Source organism: Symphalangus syndactylus, chromosome 4, assembly GCF_028878055.3.
Source record: "Symphalangus syndactylus isolate Jambi chromosome 4, NHGRI_mSymSyn1-v2.1_pri, whole genome shotgun sequence".
Classification (NCBI taxonomy): Eukaryota; Metazoa; Chordata; class Mammalia; order Primates; family Hylobatidae; genus Symphalangus; species Symphalangus syndactylus.
This window is the reverse complement of record NC_072426.2, coordinates 141,523,908-141,536,685: the sequence shown is the minus strand read 5'-3', so window position 1 is coordinate 141,536,685 and position 12,778 is coordinate 141,523,908. Positions and strand designations below refer to the sequence as shown.

At 37.5% G+C, this 12,778-nt stretch overlaps 1 protein-coding gene across 12 annotated transcripts in view; it reads left to right on the top strand.

Moving 5' to 3' along the window:
* DDX60 (DExD/H-box helicase 60) overlaps nt 1–12,778 on the top strand; it is a 200,900-nt gene that overhangs the window by 101,486 nt on the left and 86,636 nt on the right. For 6 of the 12 annotated variants that reach the window (XM_063638363.1, XM_063638369.1, XM_063638362.1 and 3 more), the window contains 2 exons: nt 37–188; nt 1,200–1,262. In XM_063638363.1, the coding sequence (XP_063494433.1) occupies nt 37–188; nt 1,200–1,262 (215 nt within the window). Of the gene's footprint in view, nt 1–36; nt 189–1,199; nt 1,263–4,222; nt 5,584–7,464; nt 8,861–12,778 lie in introns of those variants that run through there. The other 6 variants (XM_055276343.2, XM_055276344.2, XM_055276348.2 and 3 more) reach the window with 4 other exon arrangements.

Below are 12,778 nucleotides of genomic sequence, written 5' to 3'. Positions count from 1 at the left end.
ATAAATAAGACATTAAGAAGAATCGTATTTTCTCAGGTTACTCTAGGCACAATCGGTGTCAATCGCTCTCAGGCTCCAGTGCTGTTGTCACAGAAATTTGATAATCGAGGAAGGAAAATGCCGCTTAATGCCTATGCACTGGATTTCTACAAACATGGTTCCTTGCTAGGATTAGTCCAGGATAACAGGTATGTTCTCTCTGTCTGTCTCTGTTTCTCTGTCCTCCCATCTCTGTCTCTAATGAATTAATTTAATGAATTTTAAGGAAGAAACCTCATTACAGTTTCAAGTGCAGGTTAAATCATACTAAACATACTAGATTTTTTTTTTAGAGACTAATGGCAAGAGAGAATAACAAATTTGGTATTATTTTTGTTTGTGGTTTTCCAGCAAAATCTTGGCACCTAGGCCAGTTCACATGACATAATGCTGTACTCTAATGATATAAATATTTGCATATGCTCATAGATATATTTTTATTTATTACTCTCCTGTTTATTCATTATTAGATATTTTAAAACTGAGTAACAAATAATGGCATGCTCTCCAGTATTTGAGAAGAGTAGATGTAGGACTGAGTACATGACAATTGTTTTAGTTCTGTGGCAGGAAAAACATTTTCAAAAATAGTAGCCAGGGGTAAACACTCTTGGATTTATCCAGGATGAAGAAATTGACTTGGGCACTGAGCACATAGATGTGGGGAGGGGCATTCTGTCACACCGAAGCAGGAAACCAATTTTGTTTTTTACATAAAATGTTGAGCAATCCTTATAGAATGAAGGTATTAAAATATCTGACACTCTTCAAAGATGTTGAGCACTGTTTTGAAAAAAAGTGACTCATTGTGAATAAAGCAGCTGTGACATTAGTAAATGATACATCTGTTTCTTCCCTTTTGAGTCTCTAGTTCCAATTTACCCTCCTGAGCTTTATTTTCCTATTTTGGTTATCTCCTGAGATGGCCAGCCTCCTGTTTTTATTGCTTATCTATGATTGTGAAATTTCAGCTCTTGAATTCATAATCACCATTGCCATAGATCAGATCAATATCTAGGAGTCTGTGGCAGAAATAATTTTTGGAAAGAGATCTTGACAGACAAAAGCAACCTGTTACTGATAAATTCAGCATTTAAATATAAAATAGGATGTTCTTTAATGTTTTGTATTATTAATTTTCAAAATGTTGTTTTCTTTAGGATGAATGAAGGAGATGCTTATTATTTATTGAAGGATTTTGCACTCACCATTAAATCTATCAGGTGTGTTATATATTTAAATATTGATTTTAGATTTTTTAATAATTTATTTATAATTTGAAAAATGTTGAGCTGTTACTATAAGCCAGGTACATGAAGGTGCCGTAAGCTTCTTCTGTGCTGTGCATTTCAACTCCCCAAAGGCTCTGCAGAATGTCTCCTCAACACGTGTTGTATTATTTCTATAATAGAATTAATTCCAATGTCTAGTTGAGATGAAGTTTCATCCAGACTAGAGTCTCAGCCCCAGGCATCATGCACTGACAGGCAGCAATATTCGAAAGCTTCATTGACTCCTAGATCCTGGTATTCTCAATTGCCACAATCTATGTATGTCAAGGACATGGGACATGATATTTCAGAGGGCTCCTTGGGGTTCCATCCGGTCTCTAGTTTATATTCACTTACATACTTTGAATTTTGCGTTTTCTCCAGGCTCTGTCTGACTCTGATCTTTCATATTGGCCTCCTATTTTCACCTTTAACAAAACCTAGTGGGGTCCCAAGCAACACCTAACTTTATGTGGGTACCCCATTCTTAGGCTTCGTTGACCATCTACTGTTGCTTAGTTGCATGTCCATCTTTCTTTTTCTTTTCTTTTTTTTTTGAGGCAGAATTTTGCTCTTGTTGCCCAGGCTGGAGTGCAATGGTATGATCTCGGCTCACCGCAACCTCTGCCTCCTCGGTTCAAGCAATTCTCCTGCCTCAATCTCCTGAGTAGCTGGGATTACAGACATGTGTCACCATGCCCGCCCGGCTAATATTGTATTTTTAGTAGCGAGGGGGTTTCTCCATGTTGGTCAGGGTGGTCTCAAACTCCTGACCTCAGGTGATCCGCCTGTCTTGCCCTCCCAAAGTGCTGGGGTTACAGGCATGAGCCACCGCTCCCGGCCTAAATGTCCATCTTTCTAAAGCCTTCAATCTGCATGCAACTCAATACTTTATAGGTGTTGCTTTGTCCTATCCCTTTTTATATATTTAATTTGCCACAAATCTCTCCATTATTAGGTTCTTGCTAATCAAGTCTCTTTTTATATCTTGGATCTGAGCAGAATTGGCCTGTTTGGACTTTTTATACAGAGAGTAAAACTTTTGGGAGCAGAAGGAAACTGCTTTGTCCACTTGAAATATCTCTAGATAGGGTATTCCTTGAGTGGCTCATAGTTGCTCAAGTTTTTATCTCCAGAGCAGCCCAAGAAACTCCACAGACTTGGAAGCTGTCTCAAAAGCTTGGGCAAGGAAATCAATCAATCATTCACACATTCATCCAAGAAGTATTGAAGCATTGTTGGTATGAGACACGCTTCCTAAGCATTTGAGCTATAAATGTTCATAATTTTTTTTTTTTGGAGACAGAGAGTCACGCTCTGTCACCCAGGCTGGAGTGGAGTGTTGCAATCTCGGCTCACTGCAGCGTCACCTCCCAGGTTCAAGCAATTCTCCTGCCTCACCCTCCCAAGTAGCTGGGACAACAGGTGTATACCACCATGCCTGGCTAATTTTTTTTTTTTTTTTTGGTATTTTAGTACAGATGGGGTTTCACCATGCTGCCCAGGCTGGTCTCAAAATTCCTGAGCTCAGGCAATCCATCCGCCTTGGCCTCCCAAAGTGCTAGGATTACAGGCAAGAACCACTGCCCCTGGCCAAAGGATCATTAAATTGATATACCTGCTTTAAAAAAATTCTTACATGTGTAGTGAAAGAAGCTGACTTATAGACCTTACAAACACGGTCAGAGCTATGATGGCAGATAAGGGAATGACTAATGCTACTTGTATTCAAAGAAAGAATCTCAAATGAAGTAATTTTTTGACTAAGCCTTAAATTATGGGGAAGAAGAAATAGTATTTTCAAAGTACAGAAATGAGAAAGGGCCTGATGTGTCAGGGAGAGACTCCAAGCTCACTATGTCGACGTGGAGAATATGGGCATTTGACAGAGGTGGGGGAAGATGCTGGGTTGTTGTAAGAGACTTTAAATGGAATTTGGATCTATATCAGGAAAGGTCTTTATGTTAACTTTAAGAAGTTTGGGCTTCATCTTTTGAGCAAAGTGTAGACAGTGCATAAGCATGAGGGGAGCATGAGCATGTGGATTATATATGTGGCAGAAATGGGTAGGTGCAAAGGCTGTAACAGTCATGCAGGTGAAAATGGGTGAAGGTCTGAATTAAGGGAATTGAAATACGATGCAGAAGAGTGATCAGAAAAATATTTACGAGGTAAAATTCAAGAAATTGGTAAAAAAAATTGTACAGTTGGTAAAGATGACCAAAGTTCCTATTTTTGTTAAGGATGTATAGGAAACAAGGATGAGCATGACATTTGGGGATGAGAATGAAAAATAGTGAACTAGAATTTATACACATCACATTATATCTGGGAGATATCAATCAGGAAGAAATGTTCAGTAGTCACGATACGTCTGTAACTCAGAAGGAAATTTGGTGTTGTAGAGACAGAACTGATCAGTTTTTGTGGTAGGTCAGTGATGACACTAGAAAATAACTGGAACTCTAGTGGAAACAAGGTAGGGGCAAATAATAAAAGGCTGATAAGATGTCAGATCATGATAGTTTTCAGCCCTTGATCAGTCCAGCTGTACTGTTCATTCTTGGGTTTCTTCTCTCCTTTTTTGTTACCTGTACATTAGTTTCTTAATGCTGCTGCAACAAATTACCACAAACCTAGTGGCTTAAACCAACACGAATTTATTATTTTACAATTCTGGTGGTCAGAAGTCCAAAATGTGTCTTCCTAGGCTCAATCCAGTTGTCAGCAGGGCTGCATTTCTTTGTAAAGGCTCTTAAGGGACAATCTACTTTTATTGCCTTTTCCAACTTTTAGAGGCTGCCGGCATTCCTTGGCTTGTGGCTCCCTTTCATCTCCAAAGCCAGCAATGGTTCATAGACTCTCACACTGCATCATTCTGACTCTCTCCTGCCTCACTCTTCCACTTACAGGGACCTTTGAGATTACACTGAACCTGCCCGGATAATCCAGGATTATTTTCCTATCTCGAGGTCAGCTGATTAGCAATTTTAATTCGCTCTGCAGCCATAATTCATTCCCCTTTGCCATGTAACCTGACCTATTCATTGGTTTCTGGGGAATATATGATGTGGATATCTTTGGAGGGCCATTATTCTGCTTACCGTATCTTGTTGTCCTTATCTTTTTACACATTTAGGTAAAGAAAGCAATATTATCCTCTTTGTAGATGTAGCCACCTCTGGATTTCAGTATACACTGGACACAGTAGCATAAATAACACAAAATGACTCCACAAGAGATACGTAGAGGAAAGAAAAGGAATTTGCGTTGCACGTTTGAAGGGAGGAGGGATCAAGTTATATGGAATTTGATGGCTTTTCAGACTCTCTTGGTAATATTCATGGAGAAGAATTGCATGGGGTTGTTTTGTTTTCTTAAATTTTTTATACAAGATTTTTAAGGAGAAATATGTTTCTTATCATTATTCCTCATATTTTGCTAACATAATTTCATCATCTGATGAGATTTACTTCCTTCTGCCTACCCAAGGAAAGCCTTTCTTATAATATTCAATCTCACTAAAATGGATCCTGTATTTTTTCCCCATTTCCAGTGTTTCCTTGCATGAGCTATGTGAAAATGAAGACGACAACGTTGTCTTAGCCTTTGAACAACTGAGTACAACTTTTTGGGAAAAGTTAAACAAAGTCTAAAAACAAAGTCTATGCAAACCACTTAAAAATAATTCCGTAGTAGTTTTTCAGGTCACATTTTTGATTCTCATGCTTCTGGCCAGAAATACATTATGATGAAGTGGAAAAAACAAACACTTTGGAATCAAACAGAGTTACAATCAAACCTGCCATGTTCTATCACGAATACTCACAAATTATTTAGTATACCTGAATCTTGGTTTCTTTTTATAACTCAGTAATAATGGTTACATCTCAGGTAGTTTGAGGATTGACTAAAATAATGCGAGAATGTTGTATGTGACTGAGTAACAATTTTTACTCTGTGAAGCCAAAGTAAATATAATATTATCAGTAATTTTATCCCCAGTGTCAATATTTATAAAATGTTTATTAAGGCTAGAAAAATGAATACGATATCCTGAAGGTGAAATATATTCTCTTCAATTAGCATAAATATGATTTACATAAGTTAGCTATACAGCTATTGAGATAGTACTTTCTAGTAAACTTAAACTACTTTTTAAACATACATTTTGTGATGATTTAACAAAAACGTAGAGAATGATTTGCTTTATTGTAATTGTATATAAGTGACTGGAAAACCACAAAGAAATAAAGTGGGTTCGATCTGTTTACCATTGGTCTCATTGTGTTAAATATATGCATCTATCAATCCTCTGGCACAATCTATTCATCATATATATTGTAATTTATATATAATAATCTTCCCCCTTTACCCTTAGCCTCGGGTCACAGGTCTAGAATCTATTTTAGATCCTAAACTAAAACATAAAATTTTTTTCCTCAGAGCAAAAAGTCTGCTGTCTCCTGCCACCTAGATGTCTTACTCAAAGAGGATCTTTTGTATTCTATTATTTATAAATAGATTACATTGGCTTAGAATAAAACCTGTTTTTCATTTTGTCTGGAGATAGAAGAATATTCTGATTTCTGGGACTAACCCATCATTTAATGTGCCATATTATAGGTCTCTACCTTCTTTGGGCTAGTCTCATTTTCATTACTTAAAATCAGCACTGCAAGAACTCTGGACACCAAGACACTTAGAAACTAAAGTGTTTTCTTTTTTGGGTTGATAGGCTATTAATTACTGCCTCAATTTCAGAACTTGATATTAGTCTATTCAGGGATTCGACTTCTTCCTGGTTTAGTCTTGGGAGGGTGTATGTGTCCAGGAATTTATCAAATTCTTCTATATTTTCTAGTTTATTTGCATAGAGGTGTTTATAGTATTCTCTAATGGTAGTTTGTATTTCTGTGGGATCGGTGGTGATATCCCCTATATCATCTTTATTGTATCTATTTGATTCTTCTCTCTTTCCTTCTTTATTAGTAGTCTGGCTAGTGATCTATCTATTTTGTTAATCTTTTCAAGAAAACCAGCTCCTGGATTCATTGACTTTTTTTTTTTTTTTTTTTTTTTTTTTGAGACAGAGTCTTGCTGTGTCACCCAGGCTGGAGTGCAGTGGTGCGATCATGGCTCACTGCAAGCTCTGCCTCCAGGGTTCACACCATTCTCCTTCCTCAGCCTCCCGAGTAGCTGGGACTATAGGCACCCACCACCACGCCCAGCTAATTTTTTTGTATTTTCAGTAGAGACGGGGTTTCACCATGTTAGCCAGGATGGTCTCAGTCTCCTGACCTCGTGATCCACCCTCCTCAGCCTTCCAAAGTCCTGGGATTACAGGCGTGAGCCACTGTGCCCAGCCAATTCATTGACTTTTTGAAGGGTTTTTCATGTCTCTATCTCTTTCAGTTCTACTCTGTCTGATCTTAGTTATTTCTTGTCTTTGGCTAGTTTTTGAATTTATTTGCTCTTGCTTCTCTAGTTCTTTTAATTGTGATGCTAGGGTGTCAATTTTAGACCTTTCCCACTTTCTGATGTAGGAATTTAGTGCTATAAATTTTCCTGTAAATACTGCTTTAGCTGTGTCCCAGAGATTCTGGTACGTTGTGTCTTTGTTCTCATTGGTTTCAAAGAACTTATTTATTTTGGCCTTAATTTTGTTATTTATCTGGTGGTCATTCAGGAGCAGGTTGTTCAGTTTCCATGTAGTTGTGTGGTTTTAAGTGAGTTTCTTAATCCTGAGTTGTAATTTGATTGCACTATGGTCTGAGAGACTGTTTGTTATGATTTCCATTCCTTAACATTTGCTGTGGAGTGTTTTACTTCCAACTACATGGTTAATTTTAGAATAAGTGCTATGTGGTGCTGAGAAGAATGTATATTCTGTTGATTTGGGTGGGACAGTTCTGTAGATATCTATTAGGTCCACTTGTTCCAGAGCTGAATTCAAGTCCTGAATATCCTTGTTAATTTTCTGTCTCATTGATCTGTCTAATATTGACAGTGGGGTGTTAAAGTCTCCCACTATTATTGTATGGGAGTCTAAGTCTCTTTGTGGGTCTTTGAGAACTTTCTTTATGAATCTGGGTGCTCCTGTATTGAATGCATATATATTTAGGATAGTTAATTCTTCTTGTTCTTCATATAGAACCAAAAAAGAGCTCCTATATCAAAGACAATCCTAAGCAAAACAACAAAAAACAAACAAACAAAAAAACAGAGCTGGAGGCATCATACTACCTGACTTCAAACTAAACTACCAGGCTACAGTAACCAAAACAGCATGATACTGGTACGAAAACAGGTATATAGAACAAAGGAACAGAACAGAGGCCTCAGAAATAACACCACACATCTACAACTACCTGACCTTTGACAAACCTGACAAAAATAAGCAATAGGGAAAGGATTCCCTATTTAATAAATGGTGCTGGGAAAACTGGCTAGCTGTATGCAGAAAACTGAAACTGGACCCCTTCCTTACACCTTATACAAAAATTAAGATGGATTAAAGACTTAAATGTAAGACCTAAAACCATAACAACCCTAGAAGAAAACCTACGCAGTATCACTCAGGACATAAGCATGGGCAAAGACTTCATGACTAAAACACCAAAAGCAATTGCAACAAAAGCCAAAATTGACATGTCTAATATCAAGAATCTACAAGGAACTTAAATAAATTTACAAGAAAAAAACAACTCCATCAAAAATTGGGCAAAGGATATGAACTGATACTTCTCAAAAGAAGACATTTATATGGCCAAGAATCATATGAAAAAAACCTCATCATCACTGGTCATTAGAGAAATGCAAATCAAAACCACAATGAGATACCATTTCATACCAGTTAGAATGGTGATCATTAAAATGTCAGGAAACAGCAGATGCTGGAGAGGATGTGGAGAAAAAGGAATGCTTTCAGACTGTTGGTGGGAGTGTAAATTAGTTCAACCATTGTGGAAGACAGTGTGGCAATTCTTCAAGGATCTAGAACCAGAAATACCATTTGGCCCAGCAATTCCATTACTGGATATATACCCAAAAGATTATAAATCATTCTACTATAAAGACACATGCACACATAAGTTTATTGCAGCACTATTCGCAATAGCAAAGACTTGGAACCAACCCAAATGCCAATAATGATAGACCGGATAAAGAAAATGTGGCCTATATACATCATGAAATACTATACAGCCATAAAAAAGGATGAGTTCATGTCCTTTGCAGGGATATGAATGAAGCTGGAAACCATCATTCTCAGCAAACTATCCCAGGAACAGAGAACCAAACACTGCATGTTCTCACTCATAAGTGGGAGTTGAACAATGAGAACACATGGACACAGTGATGGGAACGTCACACACCAGGGCCTGTCGGGGTGGGGGGCAAGGTGAGGGAGAGCATTAGGAGAAATGCTTAATGTAGATGACGGGTTGATGGATGCAGCAAACCACCATGACACATGTATACGTATGTAACAAACCTGGACATTCTGCACATGTATCACAGAACTTAAAGTATAATAATAAAAAAAGAGACTAAAGTGTTTTTCTACTACCTGTTAATCTGTACTCAAAACAATGGTTCACAATGTTAATATATTGTCGTGATGCTTTCCTCCATTTGTAGTTTCATGAGTCTGATTGAGACATGAAGATTTTTTTTTCTCATATTACTGAGCGAATCTGACTTCCTCATTTTTAGGAGGAAAGTGAGATATTTTTTACAATCCAGAATCTTCTTAAAAGAGAGGAGTTATACCTAACCACCTTGAGGTGGGTCCAATGGGCAGCTTTCTTTTTGATGTTTAGCAACAACTTTAAGGAGTAACCTGTAACAATTTATGAAGAAGGAGTTTACATAGGAACTCTAAAAGCATTTTATGTTTTATTTGTGGTAATAAAATGTAATTTTTGTCTTTGAGAAACATATGCAGAGTCCTTGGTGAGATTTGATGGAGAAAAATTATGGTGGCCACAATTCACTCCCAACCTTTTCCCAAGAGGGGAAAAAAATCATATTGTCATTGGTCCTTTACAAGGTGTCCTGCAATAGCCAATTATTAAATTATTTATTTTGAGAAATTTGTAGATAGATGTAGTTACAAGAAATAATACACAAGAGATCTTGTATACCCTTTGCCAAGTTTCTCAAATGGTGACAGCTTGCATAATTATAATGTAATATAATATCAGAACCAGGAAATTAACACTAAATGATCTATTATTTAGTAGTGCAGTTTTAGATACACTCATTTATGTGAATTTAGTTCTATGCAATTTTATTGCATGCATACGTTTGTATATCCATCACCACAGTCGAGATACAGAAGAGTTCCATCACCATAAGGATGCTTCTCTTTGCCATTTTAACCACACTCACCTCCCTCTCACTCTCTTCCATACAACCCTTCTCTCCTCCCCGTCTGACACCATCCCCTTTTTTAACCTCTGTCAACCACTAGCTGTACTCTATTTCTGTAATTTTGTTATTTCAAGACCTATATAAATGGAGGCCAGGCGTGGTAGTGCATTTCTGTAGTCCCAGCACTTGGAGAGGCCAAGGTGGGCAGATCACCTGAGGTCAGCAGTTCGAGACCAGCCTGGCAAACATGGTGAAACGCCATCTGTACAAAAAATACAATAAATTAGCCAGGCATGGTGGCTCATGCCTGTAATCCCAGCTACTCAGGAGGCTGAGGTGGGAGAATCGCTTGAACCCAGGAGGTGGAGGTTGCAGTGAGCTAAGATCATGCCACTGCACTCCAGCCTGGGTGACAGAGCGAGACTTTGTCTCCAAACAAAACAGCAACAACAGCAAAAACCTATATAAATGGAATCAAATCATGCAATATGTAACCTTTTGAGATATGCTTTTCTCACTTAGCATAATTTCCTTAAAACCGTCCAAACCACTGCTTATATCAATAGTTTATTTCCTCTTTATTAATGAATAGCATTCCATGGTATGGACGTACCATAGTTTGTTCACCTATCAACCCATTAAAGGACACTTAACTTGTTTCTAGTTTTAGGTTATGCTATAAATATTCATGTTCCTTCTGTTTGTTATTCTCCTATTTCTCCTTTCTTGTATTCCTGTGAATTACCTGAACATTTTTAGGCATACTTCTTGATTTACTTATATCGTTTTTGAGTATATCACTATATGTGGTATTCTTAGTGGTTGCTCTAGGTGTTGCAATGTACGTGTCTTTGTTTTCTGTTGCTATAACAGAATATTACAGAATGGATAATTTGTAAAGAACAAAAGTTTATTTGGCTCCCGGTTTTGGAGGCTGAGAAGTCCAAGGGCATGTGTTGGCATCTTGTGAGGGCCTTCTTGCTGCTTTATAATGTGGCAGAGAGCATCATACAGTGAGAGAGCATGAGTATGTTAGCTTAGGTCTCCTTTTATCTGGAGGCTGGTGTGCAGTGGTGTGATCTCAGTTTACTGCAGCCTCTGCCTCCAGGTTCAAGCAATTCTTGTGCCTCAGCCTCCTGAGTAGCTGGGATTACAGGCTTGTGACACCACATCCGGCTATTGTTTGTATTTTTAGTAGAGACGGGTTTTGCCATGTTGGCCAGGCTGGTCTCGAACCCCTGACCCCAAGTGATCCACCTTCCTCAGCCTCTCAAATTATCTTTTTATCTTCTTATAGTCATCAGTTCCACCATAGGGATCTCACTCAGATGATCTTACCTGATCCTAATTATCTCCCAAAGGCTCCATCTCCAAATATCATCAACATATGAATCTGGGAACTAAGTTTCCAAAACATGAAATTTGGGGGACATGTGGAAACCATAGCAATACACATGTAACTTATCACAGTATACTGGTATCAAAGTTTTTATCACTTTATTTTTATTTAGATTTTTTTACCCTCCACACATTTAAAATATAATTTCCTTAAATATTTCCTCCAAATACATCGAGCACTACTTTAGATAATGTTAAAAATTCTGCTTCACTTATCAAATATGATTTAAAAAGCTCATGAGAAGAATATTCTATTATATTTAACTGTATTTCTTTTCCCTTCCGGTTTCCTTCTTTCCTTTCTGAAGTCCCACGCTTTCTTTTGTATTCATTTTCTTTCTGTTGAGAGAACTTCCTTTACCCACTCATTAAGAATAGGTTTGCTGGTGATAAATTCTCTTCACTTTTTCCTCATGGGATAATGTTTTTATTTCCTCTTTATTCCTAAAGAATATTTTCACTGGATGTAAAACTTATGATTGAAGTTCCTCTGGCCTTTATGGCTTCAGATTGGCAATTCTTTATTAGTTATGTGTTACTTTTCTCTGTCTGCTTTGAAGATTTTTTTTTTTCTGACAGATTTCAGAAGTTTAAGATGTTTCTTGCATTGCTTTCTTTCAAGTCTTACTCGGGGATCACTTAGCATCTTCAATCTGAAGTTGTCTGTCTTTTGTTAAATTTGGGACTTTTCAGCCATTAATTCTTTGAATACCCTTTCAGATCCATCCTTTTTTCTCTATCCTTCTTTGCCTCCAATGATATGTTAGCTCTCCGGTTTTGTCCTGCAAGTTCCTAAAACTCTGTTTATTTCTTTCTTCAGTCACTTTCTCCCTGTTATTCAGATGGGGTAAATTTTATTGACCTATCCTCAGGTCTACTGATTTTGTTCTATGTCATCTTCCCTCTACTATTAAAGCCATGCAAACATATTTGAGGAATGATTTTTGCTATTGTATTATATTTTTCCATTGAATAATTTCCACTTGGTTCTCTTTATAACTTCTATTTCTTTTCACAGATTTTTCCATGTTTCCATTTGTTTCCAGAGAATATGCGTTTGCTTGTTGAAACAGTATAATGATAGGTGCTTTTAAAGTTATTTTCAAATAATCCTAACATCAGATTGATCTTGGTATTGGCATCAGTTGATTGTCTTTTCTTATTCAAGTTTTAATTATCCTGATTATTGGTATAATGAGTAATTTTTATTGTATCTTGAACATTTTGGATATTATATGATGAAACACTGAATCATATTTAATATGCTGTTTGAACAGGTCATCTCCTTGGTGAGGTGTAGCCTCACCAGCTTGAGAGCCGGGCAGGTATTAGTTTCCTGCTAGGTCTTGCTGTTATCACTATGACAAATGGAGCATAGGCTTATACTGCCTCAATGCAGATAGTGGTGTTGTTGAAGTTTAGCTTCTCCCATACTTCCTCTGAAACATTTCTGGTGTTAGTGGGAGAGTGAATTCCCCTGCCTTGTTGCCTTTTAGTGGGGGTGTATACTTGACTCACTACTGGGCCTTGCTGACAACCTGGGAGAATGAAAACAGAGGCGTGGTTCACATTGCTTTGTTGTTTCAGGGTGGGGATGGAAGCTCAACAGCCTTCTTGGCCCTGCTCCCACCAGGAGTATGTATGGAGGAAGAGCTGATTAGTCCTGCTTTGCTCCTCCTCATTCTTCCTTATTG